This window comes from Equus quagga, chromosome 8, assembly GCF_021613505.1.
Source record: "Equus quagga isolate Etosha38 chromosome 8, UCLA_HA_Equagga_1.0, whole genome shotgun sequence".
Taxonomy (NCBI): Eukaryota; Metazoa; Chordata; class Mammalia; order Perissodactyla; family Equidae; genus Equus; species Equus quagga.
The window spans coordinates 56,196,994-56,215,133 of record NC_060274.1 but is presented as its reverse complement, the minus strand read 5'-3'; the positions used below and the strand labels follow the sequence as shown (position 1 = coordinate 56,215,133).

General features: G+C 37.3%; 1 protein-coding gene across 3 annotated transcripts in view; it reads left to right on the top strand.

Moving 5' to 3' along the window:
* Window positions 1–18,140, top strand: part of ELAPOR2 (endosome-lysosome associated apoptosis and autophagy regulator family member 2) — a 159,653-nt gene that overhangs the window by 92,941 nt on the left and 48,572 nt on the right. For 2 of the 3 annotated variants that reach the window (XM_046669016.1, XM_046669017.1), the window contains exons 4-8: window positions 2,821–2,968; window positions 6,141–6,227; window positions 8,350–8,455; window positions 9,708–9,860; window positions 10,414–10,502. In XM_046669016.1, the coding sequence (XP_046524972.1) occupies window positions 2,821–2,968; window positions 6,141–6,227; window positions 8,350–8,455; window positions 9,708–9,860; window positions 10,414–10,502 (583 nt within the window). Of the gene's footprint in view, window positions 1–1,774; window positions 1,910–2,820; window positions 2,969–6,140; window positions 6,228–8,349; window positions 8,456–9,707; window positions 9,861–10,413; window positions 10,503–18,140 lie in introns of all 3 variants that reach the window. The other variant, XM_046669018.1, reaches the window with a different exon arrangement.

Here is an 18,140-nt window from a genome sequence, read left to right as displayed (position 1 = left end):
TTACATCAGTATAGTTACATTTACACCCGCTTCTTTGTGCTATTGTTGTATGTTATATTTAGAAACATATTATAAACCCTACAATACAAGGAAATGTGTTTTAAATAATCATTTTTTAATGAATTTAAGAGATGAAAAAATATAGCTTTATATGTTTATCTACATATTTACCATTATTGGTACTCTTTCTTCCTTTATATAGATTTGAATGTTCAGCTAGTATTTTTTTCAGGCTCTAAAATTTCTGTTATCATTTCTTGTAATGCAGGTCTGCTGCTCACAAATTCTCTCCAGCTTTTGTTTACCTAAAAATATCTTTATTTTAAACTCAGTTTTGAAGAATATTTTGTTCAACATAGGACTCTGGACTTTTTCTTTTCTCTTTTTATGCTTTAAAGATGTTGTTCCATTACCTTCTGAACTCTCCCTTGTTTGTGATGAAAAATTAGCTGTATTTTGTATGATTAATTCCTCTCTATATAATGTCTTCATTTCTCTGACTACTTATAAGATGTTCTTTATATCTTTGCTATTCAAGAGTTTTATTACAAGGTACTCAGCATTGATTTTCTTTGTGTTTAATGCGTTTCAGGTTCACTGAGTTACTGAGATTTGGAGGTTGATTGGGAATTATTTTAGCCACTGTTTCACCAATAGTTTTTCTGCCCCTTTCTCTCCCTCTTTTCCTTCTTTGACTCCATTTACATGTATTTTAGACCACTTGATATTGTCCAAAAGTCACTGAAGCTCCAGTTTTCTTTTCACTTTTTTTCTTCCAAACTTCAGATCACATAATTTCGATTCCTCTATCATTAAGTTCACTGGCCATTTCTTTCGCAGTCTCAAACTTGATCTTAAGCCCATCTGGTGAATTTTAAATTTCACATATTGTAATTTTCAGTTATATAATTTCCATTTAGTTTATTTTATGATTCTTATTTCCCATCAAATACTTGAGATTCCCCATCCCTTGACTCATTGTGTTCATCTTTTATTTAATGTTATTGATTATATTTGTAAGAACTGTCTTAAATACGTGTCTGTTTCTTTTGCCCAATTCTTTTTTCTCAATTAAGGGTCAGATTTTCCCACTTCTCTGTATGTCTAGTAAATTTTTATTGTATCTTGGACCTTGTGAATGTTAAGATGTAGGGAATGTGGGTTATTTTTTTCTTCATTTGAAGTGTGTTGAATTTTGTTCTGGCAGGCAATTTATTTACTAGGAGAGCGCCTTGATCTTCTCAGGCCTGGTTTTATTATTTTTTAAGGTGGCTCTGTACTGGTTAATTCTAGGTCATAGCCTTTACTCTAGTGCAGGCATTGGCAAACTACAGCCTGTGGGCTCTCCCTCTGTTTTTGTAAATGAAGTTATATTGGAACACAGCTGTGCGTATTTATTTCTGCATTGTCTATGGCTGCTTTTGAGCTACAATGGGGGACTTAAGTATTGCAGGAGAGACCAGATGGTTCACAAAACCAGAAGTATTTACTGTCTGGCCCTTTATGAAAACATTTGTTGACACTTGCTCTTGGCATGGCCCTTATTCCTAAGGTGTACAAATTCTAGAGTTTCAGATGAGTGTCCAATATGGTTATCAAGTTTTCTCCTCTCTGGCTGGCCTGGAGCTCTAATGACTCCCATTAAAGTGACCTCTATGATTATGTCTCAGCTTTTAGTGACTGTTCTCTGGTAGGTACACTCCAGCCCTAACCTCAGGACCTATGGAGAAACTCCATATGGACTTCTGGAGCCTCTGTTTTCTCTGATTCTCAGGCCTGTGAATTCTAGCTGTTTCAGCTGACCCAAACACTCGTCTCGGATGCTCAGCTTAGTGAGACCACTGTGCTCTGCTTGGATGCTATGTCCTGGTGCCATAGTCTGGAGAGTGTCCTGAAGAATGAAGTCAAGGTCAATTTGGGCTTTATCTCATGTGTCTTTCTGCTCTCAAGAATCTCAGTCCTGCACTGCCTGTTGTCAATGTTTGAACATGGCTCATATATTTTGTTTAGTTTAGTAGATTATTAAAGAGAAAGGGCAATCCAACGCCAGTTAGTCATGTGGGATGTGGAAGTCTCAGTCTTTCATTAAGGTTTTTTTCTATTAGAAAAAAGGAAAGAATTTGCCAAAATCTCACTCTTATCATCCAGATAAAAAGTTAAATCTGAAGAGAATGATGTTACCTTATGCTGCCCTACTGTTTGGTTAGAATTTTTTTTTGCCCAGAAAGTCAATATGTGATTCATTATTGATTAATTCTAAGAATTAACTTATGGTTAGATTTACAACCCAAATTTTGTTTAACAGTGTATTTTTTAAATTTTTCGTCCTGTTTTGTAGATAAAAGTTCCAATTAGACTTTTATTCCTACTATATACTATGAAACTGTGATCTGCATTTTATTTAGGTTCATTTTAGATTGGCTTTTTAAAGGACTGTTTCTTCTCTCATAGCAAGAACCTCCTCACCACCCTGCTATGTGTACATGTTTATAAATAAAACTTCTTATGTTGTTTGAAAGAATAATTCCACATAAGACTATTAGAATTAGTGGTCATCTATACAGTGATCAAATTTTTTGGTGAAAAATAACAGTTTCATAGCAAATTGATACATAACCTTACCACAATTTTGGAGCTCATGTGCCATAAGAAATGAACTTTTCCCAGTAAATGTGTTGGCCTTTGAGTTCTGGAAAAGCTTCTGGTCTTTTCTGCTGTGCTTTACTGATGGAACTACTTTTGAATCTGAGTTACATAACTCGTGAACAGAGGAGGTTTCTGAATGCTCACATAAAATGCCTCTTGGTTTTGTTTCCACAGCTCTTCTTGGATCCCTCGTGGAAATTACATAGAGTCAAATCGTGATGACTGCACGGTATCTTTGATTTATGCTGTGCACCTTAAGAAGTCGGGTTATGTCTTCTTTGAGTACCAGTATGTCGACAACAACATCTTCTTTGAGTTCTTTGTAAGGGTTTTTTTTATATTCTAGAATTTATTTATTTTTTTTACTGAGGAAATTTCACCCTGAGCTAATATTCATTGCCAATATTCCTAATTTTTCGCTTGAGGAAGATTAGCCCTGAGCTAACATCTGTGCCAGTCTTCCTCTACTTTATATGTGAGACGCTTCCAGAGCATGGCTGGTGAGGGAGTGGGTCCGTGCCCGGGATCCGAACTCGTGAACCTGGACCACTGAAGCAGAGTGCACGGAACTTTAACCACTTTGTCACAGGGTTGACCCCCCTAGAATTTACTTTTTAAGGAGAATTCATGTAAAATTTCTTCTAATCAGTTGTTCCCATTCCATTTTATGCCTCTTCAGTTTTTCATATTGACTGAAGCTTTTGATACTAAAAGAAAAATTTTTTTCTATAATATTTTATCTAATGGTTAATATTGTTTCTTTATGTCTGAACTCCCACCTTGTAGAGTAACATTGGGCTTGTTTTACTTTGGTTATGATTATTAAATGACCATTTTGTTTAGACTTTTTGTGTGGAAAATATTTTCACCAAGATTCATTTTAATTGTTTTTTCTTTTTTGTTTTTGAGGAAGATTAGCCATGAGCTAACATCTGTTGCCAATTCTCCTCTTTTTGCTGAGGAAGACTGCCCCTGAGCTAACATTCCTGCCCGTCTTCCTCTACTTTATATGTGGGATGCCTACCACAGCATGGCTTGCCAGGCGATGCCATGTCTGCACCCAGGATCCGAACCGGTGAACCCCGGGCCACTAAAGTGGAACCTGTGAACTTAACTGCACCATCAGGCTGGCCCCCCAGTTGGTTTTTCTAATAGCTACAGATGTTATTTTGTTGAAAATATGTTTCCACCAGTTTTAGTTTTTGTTTAAAAGGTTTTTTTTTCTCTTTGCAATTTCAAATATTTAAATTTTTTAAGTGTAATCATGGCAATATTTCAGAAGTAGAAGTGGCCACATGTTTCTGATTCTATCAGTTTTATACAGTCTAAAGGAATCGGTGGGTGGGTTAGTTGATGTCTCTGTTAAGAGATTAAATAGCATTACAGAATATAGGATAAAATAATACTCTAACAGAATAGGCTGTTACCACTAAAATTATTTAATTATTTTATGTAAACTGATTTAATCTAGCAAATATTTGTGGTGGTGGTGACTCAAATGCTTGAGAAAATGTTTTCAGATTGACTTCTTATACCAAAAGAAGTGTGTGTTGTGCAAGTAATTGGGAAAATACCTTGTAAAATGTTTCTGTGCTCCAGTTTCCAGGAACAAATGTACTAATAATTCTAAATTTATATTGCACTTGATAATGGAAATTTCTAAATCAAGAGTTTGCTAGAAAGAGGTATTTTCCATGAAAGTATGAGCCTTAGATTTGAAGTCAAGAGATTCTGGCTCAGGTCCCAACTCTGCAGTTGCTAGTTGTGTTATTGGGCAATTAAGTTAACTTTCCAGCCCTTGGCATTCTCTTTTGTAAAGTGGATTGTGACAAGAACTTTTAAGGAGCCTCCGGACTCTAATATCCTTTGAGTTTAAGATGTTAAGCAACATTCAAACTGACTTGCTTTTTAACCTCCGTTTTGTTTGCAAAATACTTCTCAGAGTGAATAATTTCCTATTTCATGAGACAGTTTTGCAATACTACTAAGACTAAAGTAAGAATAAGCATTTAGTTTTGTATTGTCCAGTAAGTCTTTTGAGAGTTATCAGTAATGATACTCTTGAGTCATGAAGCTTCATTACTTCCTTTCCATGATGCCTTTGTTCTTCTGGCTTTTATAGACTGAAAAGGGATGGCGAGTTCATGTTCCTTCTTTTATTGATTATTGACTCAGAGGGTCAACTCTTCACGGTCATCATGCTAATGGTTAATGGAAATGAAATGTCTGAAGACTGAAAGATACAGTTATACCTATGGACATTACATAATTTAAAGCAATAAAGTATTTAATTTTAGAAGTATGTGGGAATTTCATTCAGCTCTCCCCCTCTCCTTTTTTGTAAATGGTGAAACTGAAACCTAGAGAGAATAAGCAGTTGGACTAAGGTTACACCTTTACTAATTACTTTTAGAATGAATAGCAGAACTCAGGTCTCCAGAATGTCAGAAGAATGTCACAATAACACATGATGTCTCATTTCAGCTGAAAAAAAGGTTTCAGCCTATCCAAACATGGACCACCAAAGGTATATTCAGGGTCCAAATCTGTTTAAAGATGTCGTAACGCTTGCATTAAAATGGTCATTATGCTTATAATGTAAATATGACACTTAAATTTAATTAAAGCAGATCTCCTCAGTAGCTTATATTAAGTCTTTAGGAAATCTCTCTCATGGAAAACATTTTTATGTTGTTTGTAAACTGAACAGGAGGCTTACTGAAGTGGCAAGATGATTTAGAGGAGAAAGAAATAGACATCTTATTTTAACCCCACCCTGTTGCTAACTATTGTGAAACACTGTAAAGATGATCTGACTTTTTGATGTCTGTATTTTTCGTAGGCCTGGAAAAGCAGTTTTCCTTAGGTATTTTGGAAGAATTGTCTGGACAGCACAGAGTGTTTGGTGCTAAAGACAGTAGCTGTAGTCATTTGAGGTGGCATGGCATGTGCTTAGCATTTAACCCCCAGTGAAAATTTGAGACTTTGACGTAGGCTGTGGCCCCTTACCTACACATTTGGATTAAGTCCTGGGGTTAACTGAAGACAAAGCAGTTTTCATTTAAAATTTTACTGCCCTAAATCTTGTAAAATTAAACTTTATTTTTATACTATTGGGCCTGCATGGTGAATGCAAGCTTTTAAAACATTTTGGTAAGTTGGGCAGATTTTTGTGATGACTTTTTCTCCTTTAGTGAATTTTCAGTGTTAACTGCTCTCTCCCCCTCTCCCTCTCCGCCTCCCCCTCCTTAATTCTTAATGGGCTAGCCTTTTTGTTACAATAATGAGGATGGTTTGCTTAGAACCGTTCACTCAAATGCAGTTGTCACTTAGGCTCCAGAGGTCATGGTGTGTTGACTTGTTGAGAATTACTCATGGCCATTGTTTAGTATGTACTAAAAGAAGCTCTTGCAGCTTGTCCAGTGCTGAGTAATGAATTTAATTAAAGCCATTATTCAAGAAGCTTTACTGGGGCCCTTGTGTTTAATCCACAGATTCAAAATGATCAGTGCCAGGAGATGGACACTGCCGCTGACAAGTGGGTAAAACTCACTGACAATGGAGAATGGGGCTCTCACTCTGTAAGTCTCTCTCTATTCTTCTTTCTAACCAATCCATTCATCTCCTTCCTTTCTCAACCCTTTTTTTTTAAAGTTTAAAAAAATCAAAATTGCGTATTAATTTATACAATTTCTAGTTAGGGAAGAAATTGACCCTAAGTTTCATGGACACAGGTTCTTTCTAGGTACTTTTTCTTACCTTTCTCTTTCTCCTTAGGTTCCTTTCCCTTCTCTTTCCCATTGTACTTCAACTTTTACCTTTTCAAAGGGTCGTTAAGAAGAGAGAAGTCTTTTTACACTAATACACAAAACCTCTGGATATGTAAGTTGACAGATGTGCCTATCACATGGAGAGAAACAGTGACTCTTGGCATTGGAAGGATCCTTGAGTTCCTTTCATTCAACTTTCTCTGCAGTTTTTCCAACAAGTGATTTTCAAGCTTGTCTTGTTGGGGACTGTGCTGACTCCATTGTTGGGCAGCTCTGCATATCACAAAATTCATCCATTTTTGGAGCCTAAACCTGCTTCCTATTTATTTGCCCCCCATTGCTCAATGTTCTCCCCTGCCTAGTCTCATTGAGTCAGGTAACTACGTACTACTCCACAGGACAATGCTAACGCTTGAAGGCAAATATCAGGTATCACAATCTGTGAATCTGTTATTATTTGAGGTACTATCTCTTTGGAGTAAGACATGGATTTAAAATCTAACTCTGGCTTATTAGTAGTTGTGTTTTTTTTAGGCAATTGGCTTAATCTCTTTGAGTCTGATTTTTCGTGTGAGAAACGGGAGCAGTCTTGCAGGTTCAATGAGATGATGTATGGGAAGGGCCTAGGGTGGTGCCTGCAATGTAGATTGAGCTCTATTTCAATAAGTGACCGTCCTTGCCTTTGTTGTAGCAGGTGCCTCATCCTTGAGTAATTAATATAATGTACCCTTTCAGAGTAAGTTTTTGATTTATATGTCTGGAAGTGATATTAGTAGCACTTAAGATGCATTTAATTAAGCATTCGTTCAGCTGGGCTTTGAAGGTACAAGCAACCGTTGGCAACAGATATACTCTCTTCACTTATGAAGACTTAGTACAAGGGGAAAGTACTTAACGCAGTACTTCTCTGAGGCTCTGGCAGGGTAAAGTAGCTGGCTGTATTTTAATTTTATACAGCTTGAATTTGGCCAGCCAGAGACCACATAGAAGAATAAGGGTGCAAATGAGAAAGCAAGGAACTCTTAAAATTAGTTCGCTTGACTAATGAAATGTATCAGAAAAGTGTTTGATTTATGAATAGAAAAATGTTCTGGTGGCAAAGGAAGCAAATATTAGATGTAGTATCCAGTGTTTAAGTTCTGGAGTTGTACAGTTAAATCAGGCTGTCCTATAAGAACAGTCCTATTTTTCTCCTGTTGCTGTTGCAGTGTTGTTTACGAAATAGTTTTAAAGGAAAGCAAACTCGTCTGTTGCCTTTTTGTTTTCAGAGCCCAAAGATCTACTTAGGAATAGTGGCAGCTAATAAATATATAATTGGTCTGAATGCCCTTCACTTTCTAAAATAAGTGTCTTTTAAATATAAACCAACCCTTCGTGTAAATGTTTTGAAAATCATTTTACCTTTTTCAGACTTGAAGAATTTTCTTTTCCTTCGTTATTACTCTATTTTTTTTGAGTTGGCAATCAATTTTTTAGAAAATGTGAACTTCAGTAGAGCTTAGGTCTGAATTAACAGTAGACTTAAATTTATGGGTTGCAAATTAATGTATTTTTATTTTCCCTAGAGTTTCATTATTTATGTTTTTTTTTTTGAGGAAGTTTAGCTCTGAGCTAACATCTGCTGCCAATCTTCCTCTTTTTGCTGAGGAAGACTGGCCCTGAGCTAACATCCGTGCCCATCTTCCTCTACTTTATGTGTGGGATACCTGCCACAGCATGGCCCGCCAAATGGCTCCATGTCCGCACCCGGGATCCGAACCAGCGAACCCCAGGTCACCGAAGCAGAACATGCGCACTTAAACGCTGTGCCACTGGGCCAAGCCCCTAGAGTTTCATTATAATGCATTGAAAAGTGTGTAAGGGATTAGCTTTTAGGTATGGTTGGAAGTAGCATGGTTTATCTGACCTAAGTGTCTTGTGTTTCTCTTTACAGGTAATGTTGAAAGCCGGCACAAACATACTATACTGGAGAACTACCGGCATCCTTATGGGTTCTAAGGCCGTCAAGCCAGTGTTGGTAAAAAATATCACAATTGAAGGTATTTCACAGTAGTCTGCTTTAATAGTCTCCTATCACATTTTTTAGTTAGTTAAAATATTATTTCCATTGTTGCTGTGGCTGGCTCAAGGGGACATGGGACAGGAATTAATATGCTAGGCATCATACAGGCCTAGAGACCCTGGTTTTGTTCCTGGCAAGTTGACTGGAGTTTTTTTTGTACCCTTAAACTGAATTATTTAATCTGAGTGAAAAAGTAAACATGATGAAAATTTTATGTATCCTTAAAGAAAAAAAAAATCTTTGTTAATAAGATTTCATTCAAGACATCTCTATTGTGCCAGGCCTCAAGCTCACCCAGGTCACTATTATATCCATAAAAGTAACAGTAAAATAAACATCTTCTCCTATGTCCTAAACCTTTTGCTTTTCTGAGCCATCTGGGCATTTTCTGGCTCAGAAGAATGGCCAATAAACCCTGTCATGGTTCATTCTCAATTAGGGCTGCTTTTTTTTTTTGTATGTGAGGAAGATTTGCCCTGAGCTAACATCCACGGCCAATCTTCCTCTTTTTTTTGCTTGAGGAGAATTAGCCCTGAGCTAACAGCTGTACCTCCACAGCATAGTTGATAGTTGGAGTAGGTCCATGCCTGGGATCCAAATCCATGAACCGGGCTGCCAGAGCAGAACGCACAGACCTGGGGCAGGCCCCAATTAGGGCTGCTTTAAATTACAACAGTGATTCTCCTTTATTGAAGTTTGGCTTATATTTTAGTATGTTCTGCATGCTCATTCCTGTGACACTAACTCATTGGTCATAGGGACATCTGCTGGCAAAGGCTGGAATTACAAATCAGGAGAGAAGTCAGGCCATTTCTAGGGTCTAATAGGTCTTGTCTATGACTTAATGAGCAGTAGAGAAAAAGGGAACAGGTAGCCACAAAGATCACAGCATGGGAGGCTTATAGAATTGGAGGAGTCGTTAGAGTTTGTCCCACTTCTGAGTTAGTGAAGTTGTCTTTTGACAAATCGGTTTATATATTTACTATACCTCTATCAAATTTCAACCTCTTGTTTAATTGTTTGTTCTACTTACTGTGTTTTATTCAGTATCTATCCCAGTTCCTTGCACTCAGTAAATACTTTCTTGCTGTTGAATTCGTGAGATAAAAGATAAAGGCTGAGCTTACTATTATATTTCTCTCTCACTTCTGGGTAGAAGCAAGAAGGTGCTGCTTTGCTTGTTGCTGTTGGGTCCTCCCTCCCATGCTGTGTTTTTCATTACCACACAGGGGTGGCATACACATCAGAGTGCTTTCCATGCAAACCAGGCACCTTCAGCAACAAACCAGGTTCATTCAACTGCCAGGTTTGTCCCAGAAACACCTATTCGCAGAAAGGAGCCAAAGAATGCATAAAGTGTGCAGAAGACTCCCAATTTTCAGGTAGGACTAGTCTTCACCAGTTTATACTCTTTGTTCTTTTCTTTCGAAGTGTATGTTTGTCGAATGTGAGGTCATAAGCGAGAAGTCACACATACAATGTGATGGGAACAGTGGGCCAGAAACTAAAGTGCTGAAGTGAATCAGTATTGGATGGATAAAATATGACTTCTTGTTATGCCTTTCTGCATGACTTTTCCCTTTGTAATTTGTTCTATTCCACACCTGACAGGTAACTGCTTTGGATATGTTTATACTAATCTAAAAAAAATTCATATTGTAATTTTAGATGATTCCTTGGTATAGAGATGTACTTAAAAACTTTGTTCCAAATTTACAATGTTCAGTGATAATGGAATAAAGCATCATGGAAACGTTCATTGCTCTAGGGAGAATAAAAATGCAGGCCTTTCTTTTCTTTAGGCCTAGCTAGTTCTACCTGCATTTCTCTGGTAAGGTTATTTTCAGTTGTCTGCTTTTCTTTGTATTGACTTTTGCCTTTTCTTAGAGCCACAGTGGAAATGACTCATTTCTGAAATGTGTTTTTATACTGCAGAGGAAGGCTCCAGCGAGTGTATGGCCCGCCCTCCCTGCACCACTAAAGACTATTTCCAGATCCACACTCCATGTGACAAAGACGGAAAGGTATAGGCCTTGTTCAGTCAACTCCATCCCATAGCTATCCAACCCTCTTCCCACTTTCAGCAGATTCTAATTTGTTCATGAGAGTGTTAAAGGAGCTGATTTATACCACCTGTATACAAGTAGTACAGAGAGAATTTAAGAATTTAGATTCTGAAGCCTGCCTTTGTGCCTTTGATTTTCACATCTACTGCTTATTAGTGTTGTGTGCAAGTTCTTTGCTTTAAGTCTCAGTTTTTTCATCTGCAAAATGGGGATAATATCAGTACCTACTTCATAAGGCTGCCATGAGAATACTCAATTTAAGAATCCTAGCACAGCACCTGGCACATAGTGAGTGCTCAATAAATTATGGCTATTTTTTTTTTTTGTCCTTTTTCTTCCCAAAGCCCCCCAGTACATAGTTGTATATTCTTCGTTGTGGGTTCTTCTAGTTGTGGCATGTGGGACGCTGCCTCAGCGTGATTTGATGAGCAGTGCCATGTCCGTGCCCAGGATTTGAACCAACGAAACACTGGGCCGCCTGCATCGGAGTGCGTGAACTTAACCACTCAGCCACGGGGCCAGCCCCAATTATGGCTATTTTTAACATTTTTTTTCAGAAGTAGTAACATTGGGAGGGGCACAGCCTTAAAATGTGGACTCTGACTCACAGGATGGAAATATGTGGAACTTCTCTGATTATTTGTTCACTCAGTAGATTAGGTCAATAAAGCCACGCAGCCATAGGCTGATTCAGTTACGGCAGATTACTGTGTAATTGCATTTAGAAAATGCAAAGTAATTACCATATAAATGGCACTTAGCCAGAGGAAAAATACACACATGAACTCTGCAATTGACCTGCCATCCTCTTAGTTAAAAAGTTAGCCTCTACCAGCCTCTGTCAGTGGGAGAAACTGAGATTAAAGTGGCTGCGATGGAGTGTTCTTTCTGTATGCTTGTGTCTTTGAAACAATGACCTTTAACTTCTTAACCTAGTTTGGAAAATCTGTACAGATGTCAGTATTACTTTCATTTTTAAATTTTGTATCCTTAGATTCTAATCTGTAAATCTTATATGGTTATTAATCTTACCCTTAGTCCTTAATTTTTTTTTTAAAAGAATTTACCGGGACAGCCCAGTAGCACAGCCGTAAAGTTCACACGTTCCTCTTTGGAAGCCGGAGATTTGTCAGTTCGGATCCTGGGTGCGGACATACACACCACTTGTCAACCCATGCTGTGGCAGGTGTCCCACATATAGAGGAAGGTGGATATGGATGTTAGCTCAGGGCCAGTCTTCCTCAGCAAAAAGAGGAAGATTGGCAGCTGATGTTAGCTCAGGGCTAATATTCCTTGAAACAAAACAAAACACAAACAAAAAAAAGAATTTACTTTTGAATGCTTAAGTCCAAGTACCTCTTAGTATTTGCAGTGAGCAAGTACTTACTAACTCAAAATAATTTGAGGGAAGGCCAGTTTAAATTACTGGAATATTTCAATGATTAGAAGTACATCTATTATTTTTAATAAGAATAGTAATTCAAACTAATAGCTTTTAAATGACAGGAGTTTTGAGGTAAGGTCTTGAAGACCCTACCATAATGGCCAAGTAAGGACTATTTCTATTTAGAAAATACATGTAGAGAGCCGCTAAGGTGGGATGAAAGTAATTTGAAATAATGCTCTTTTAGCTAAACTTTTCTTGGCTAAACTTGCTTTGTTAATAAAGCAAATTAACTTTATTGTATGTAATAATCATTAATTCACTATTACTGAAGCTTAAATGAATGAATTGTAAAATGCAAATGGATCTTGTCTTTGCTATAATGAAAATACTCAAAAGTCATATTTTTATTATGTCAATGAGTAGTTAATTATGTCAATAAATACTGTGACAAAATGTAGCTGACCTGGGCCTAAAAGTAAGTAAGGCCATATTTTAAATGTAGAATGCACAGGCTCACACACATGCACGCACAGACACACATATATATGTGCATGTGTGTGCACCCACAGGCACGTTGTGTACAAACATACACACAAATTATGTTTTTCTATTGAGTCTGGGTCAACTCTGAACATGTTCTCAGCATAGAACAAAACCATGTACTAGCACTCCATAAACTCAGTGATTCTTTAAAATGTGGTTTAAGACTTATTTCAAGATGAATGTTTCTAGCTTCAGAAGTAAACAAAAAGCAATGAGAACTTAACTAAATACCAGATATTGTGAAGAAGTGTAGATTAAACATGTGAATGTGAATTTTTTCTATTTTTGTTTGTTCCAACATTTTCATTTTTTTCTGGTGTCGTCTTTTTCAAAAGGCATTTTGTTCTTGCTTGGAATGGCCTGGTGATTTGCCAGTGGTTTGGTGATGTTTACCAGGTCTTCAATGACTGTGTTTTGGCTCTTTTTGTCCTGTAATACTCTCTTTGATCTTATTTTCCCCCGTTTGGAGAGGATCATCAAGGGAAGCAGCTATTGAAGTATACAGGCTTTGAACACTATAATTTATATGACACACGGATGTTACAAGTTTCTATGTTCATTCTGAAGCTTAGTTATTTGATTGCTTCCTGCCTATAGGGGTCATTTTTCAGGAAAATTTTAATTGGTAACTGGAACCATTCTGATCTTGATTAAGAGACTCTCTCTCATTAACATCATGAAAAATGTGGAATGCCTACTCATTCATTGATTCATTTAGTGAATTTTTACTGAGCACTGGTTGTATACAAAGTGCTGGGTGATGAGGGCAGAGCTTAAGGATAGGCAGAAGAAGAAATGTTTTCATAGATTGTAGATCTGTGGCTGTCAAACTTTAGTGTGCTTCAGACTTACCTGGAGATTCCTGTCCCAGATTTTCTGTTTCAGGAGATCTGGGGCAGGGCCTGAGAATTTACATTTCTAAGAAGTTCCCAGGTATTTCTGATTCTGCTGGTCCAGGATCTCAGCAATTTGAGAACCACCGGTCTAGACTTTAGAGGAAGAGAAATTCAGTCGTCAAAGAAAATGAATTATTATTTCCAATTGTGATTAGTGCTACAGCAGAGAAGTCTGAGTTTTATGGGAATCTGACCCAGTCTGGGAAGGCTTCAGAGCTGTATAAAATCTAGGCCATGGCTTGGGAGGAGAGCATTTCTGGAAGAGGGAGCAGGATGGCAAAGACCTGAGGTGGGAGGGAACATGGTGTGTCAAAAGAACTGAAGGGATGTAAGTGTGACTGATGAGTGGGTGTGTGGGTAGGAAGCTGCATTAGATGTGACTCGTGACGTAGGCCAGTGCTAGAGAATAGGCATGGTTTCATAGTAGTGAGTTAACTTGAAATTTTTATGTATGTTTTGTTTTCAACAAGTTACTTAGAGCCCACTTTTTACATATATTGAATTATACCCATAAAGCTTCATACAAGCACATGCACAGATTCACCACTTGAGATTTGAGCTGGAAAGAATGTTGACCATTGATAATGGGCAGTATTCATCAAGAGAAGGCATCTTTTAAGATATTTGATAGAGCTTCTCATGATCTCCCTATGGATAAGGCAGAGAATTGTGGAGTAAATAATAGGGTTAAGTGGATAGATGGCTAATTTTAGAACTATATGTAAATGTTTGAATAAATGGATATCAACTAGTGAGTATAGTTGATATTAATTAGTGTAGTTTGTATCAGGCATTCATCATAGGAATATAAATTTAACAAAGTATTTATACATATTCTAACTCATACCAAGAAGAATTTGAGTTCAGATGACTTATTTTCAACATTTTATTTAAAAGTCCTTAACTTGCATGAAGACATTAGGAATAAGTAAATCAATAAAACTGGCAAGAATGACAGAATTAAGATTCAGAAACACCTCAGTGTGCTTGAACAATGAGCTTAAATTAATAAAATCAAAATTTATTTGTGCTAAAGGAAGTCTCAGATACAAAAGTATTTAGAAAAGAGAAAACATTCACTTGCCAAAAATATTTCCAAGAGAATCCAAGTTTTGGAAGACCTGGCTCAATAAATAAAAAATGTGGCAGATACTTAAAGGGAAAAAACCTCCAAAGAATACAAAGGATTCATGATTTTCAGTTAAGCTGTTCATGTTTGAAAAACGAAATCTCTCACTTGTTGATCATATCGACAAGAGTTGTCTCATATCTGCTTCCAAAAGTCAGGGAGATAATGTTGTTTTGTTAGGGAGTCAGCAATTTACAGAAAAGGCTTAAGTTTTTATTTAATTTGGGTACTAAAATTAGAGTAACTTTTTTTTGGTCTGTTTTGTCAAGGTGAAAAGTGGTGCTTTTCCCCTTGATTGTGGAATGCGATGTACATGTTTCCTTTGGTGGCAGAGCAAGGTGACAGTTTTGCTTCCACACTTGGGGATAGTTGTAAAGTTCTGTTAATGAATTTAAAAAACACTTTTAAGAATTGGTGTGGTGGGAGGTGGGACAGTAGTCTTTTGAGTCGTGTGACTAGGAAGTCAAGATAGAGCAAACAGTTTTAGCAAGACTTTCTCTTGCTCTTCTCACTGATATTCTTGACTCATGTGCTTTTCTTCTCAGGCAGGCTCTTTTGTTTGGTACCAGATGCCCAGCGGTGTCTCCCCCCAAGCCACTGTCATCCTCACAACTTTTGATGGCAGGAGCGCTGACCAGAGTTTCAGAAAAGACTCTAACCGGCCCTGCTTGAATTGTGAGCCCATCTCAGACCAACCATTCTGTCCAGAACTGTGGGATACTCTAGTTGCACAGCTTAGTTCACCTGCTAATCCCTGTGCTGGGGACACCAGACCATATCATTCCCACTTCCTTTCAGTGTCACACCAGTCAGTTCTTAAAGAGAAAAAAATGGTGTCTGTTACCACAATAAAAATAGAGTGATTCTGTACGGGTTCGCAGAATGAATACACTCTTAAATAACATAAATAGATCTGGCAAGATTGTCTTGATGTACTGGGAATTCCCACAGAATTTTGTACATACCTCTTTTGATTCTTACTTGGTGATCATAGAAAGCTTGCTAAAGTTTTGGTATTAGATCACGGTTTTGCAAATACCTGTTTGATGACTGTTTTCTTCACCAGACTCTCAGCTTTGTGTATACAGAAACTTGTTCTTAACCATGTTAAAAAAAAATCTCTAAGCCTAGTAGAGTACCTGGCACACAGAAGGTGATGAAACATCTTTTGAATGAATTAATGAATGGGAGAATTAGTAAGTGAATGAATGATTAGTACATTTAGAGTGTTATGTTGTGTCCTTGGCAGAAGGCTTGAGAAAATTTTGACAATATTGGCAGAATTTAAAGAAGAGAGGCCAGGATATTAAAATATTTCATATGAAGTATGGATGAGGGAGCTGGGAATATTGGAGAAAAGGTACCATGGGATGGAGAAATCATGATTATCTTTCTTATGTTTCCTACTTGTCCCAAAGAGTTTTGATCTCTTTCCTTTGAAAACCCGTGAGATTTCATGTTTTTCTTGGAAATGATGATGATGGTAATGACAATAATTATAGTAATGGTAGTCATAGTATGAATAGCAGGAGCCGCTATTATTTGCATATTTGTGCGCACACCCAGTGTGTATGTATTCAAACGTTGTCTCTAATTCTTTTTTTTCAAAGCTGTGCAATTTAGATAGTTTGCAGTTAGGAACCTGAGGCGTAATGAGATTAAGTAATTTCCCTAAGGTTATAGCTGAGAAGTCTTAAGGCTGGAATTCTAACCCAAATCTGTCTGTTTCTAAATCCAATGCTTTTGTATCCTCTGTGTATTTTCTTTTCTATATTATAGTGAACCTGTTTTATCACTATTAGACTACAACCTCCTTCAGAGCAAACAGTTTGTGTTAATATTTAAATTTCCCACAGTGCTTTCTTCTACACATAGTAGCTACTTAGTAAGATTTCCTAAATAGTAAATTTAAGCATTTTAAGGGAAGTCTTAGAAAAGAAGAAATAGATTTTTCTTTGTTATTCCATAAGGCAAAATTTGGACTATCAGGTGCATTTACAGAAGGTAAATTCCAGTGGTATGTAATGATGCTTTAACAAGCAGTGCCGCCCAACTCTGGAACAGCATGTTTTGTCAAATAGGACATTTCCTGCCCAGGCTAGAAGAGTGCCAAGAGGGAAGAATGTTTCAGAGGGAGCCTTCTTGAGAGGAGACATTTGATCAGGCAGTGCTTTCATCTCTGAGTCTAGCAAAGTGATGGATCATAGGAGGTTTGCTAGTGTTTTGGTATCAGATTATCTAGTACTTTCTTTACCCTTTAATGAACTTCAGTATTATAAATTATTCCAAATCTTCACTGTCTGTAACACAGTACTTCTAAGTTATATGGCAGGAGTAAGATATAGGGAATATTAAAAAATAGGGTATAAAGGGATATGGGTTTTAGATCTGCCTATCTTCCTATAGAATTTAAGCAAATCAAATATATTTGGAGCCCATGTTTCTTAATTAAGATGATGGGAAAACAACATGGCATTTCTCAGCCACTAGGGATTTCTGAATTTGTTTAAAATGAAAATTTCACACGTCTTCTTTAAAATATATTTTTTAAAAAAACGGCTTTATTGAGACAAAATTCTTATACCATACAATGCATCCATTAAAGTGCCAACTTAACGTTTTTAGTATTTTCACCCCAAACTAATTTTAGAACATTTTCTTTCCTAAACCCTTGGCTGGAACCTCCAGTATAATGTTAAATCCTCCTGTGTCTTCCACGTAAAGGAAGAGGACCCAGGCTTTTAAGCATTTAGAAAGGGGACGAAGGGATAACCACAATGGAAAAGAGAAGACAGCAGAGGCTTTGCAGAAAGGAATCCAAGTGAATGCTGATATGTAGATGGGTGGGCTGAGGACGTGCTTGGAGCAGATGTGGATGTTGAGCGTGACTTTGAGGGAGACGTCAGAAACAAGTTGGCAGAATGGTGTGGGTAGTTCCAAGAGAGACAAATGATGCGTGCCCAGTGGCTTGCAACTGGAAAGGGTCAAGGTTTGGGAGAGGCAGGGAGGCAAGCAATAGCCTGCCTGGCTGGGACATCTGAGCTGGAACGTCATGCAGCACAAGGCAGTGAGGTTGAAGTGGCAGTTGGTAGACCCTTTCAAAGCATGTGCAGTGTAGGTCTGATGAGTCCAACCAGTCTACAAAGCTTTGGTGCATTTGTGCAGGGACATTTGAAGGAAGAAAGCAGGCAACCATGGACAAATCCAATTTCAAAATTTGTCTAAATTTTAGTTCTCCAGTCTTGAATTTTGTTTTGATATGAGAACCAGCTTCCAACTGATACCTCCATGTATTTCTTGAAAGTGTATTTTATTCATGCTTAATATAAATATATATGGAGACTATGAATTTTCTGTAATCTTAATGGCAGTCTGGTAAATTTTGCTCTATTAGGGTTTTGGTTTCATAAAACATTTCCTAATTTTATCTCAACTTGCCAAAGAATAAATTGATTGATGGCTTTTCACCTGCTCTATGAGCCATCTGGTGCTAAGTATCATTAATATTAATTATTATCTTTCCCCAGTCAGCCAGACTTGAAAGCATCTGTCCCCATTAGAAAGAGAGACACAGAATCAGTCTGCCATGTGAAGCAAGAGGCTTTTAAACAAAACTTTTACCACAGAGCATTTGAAATCTG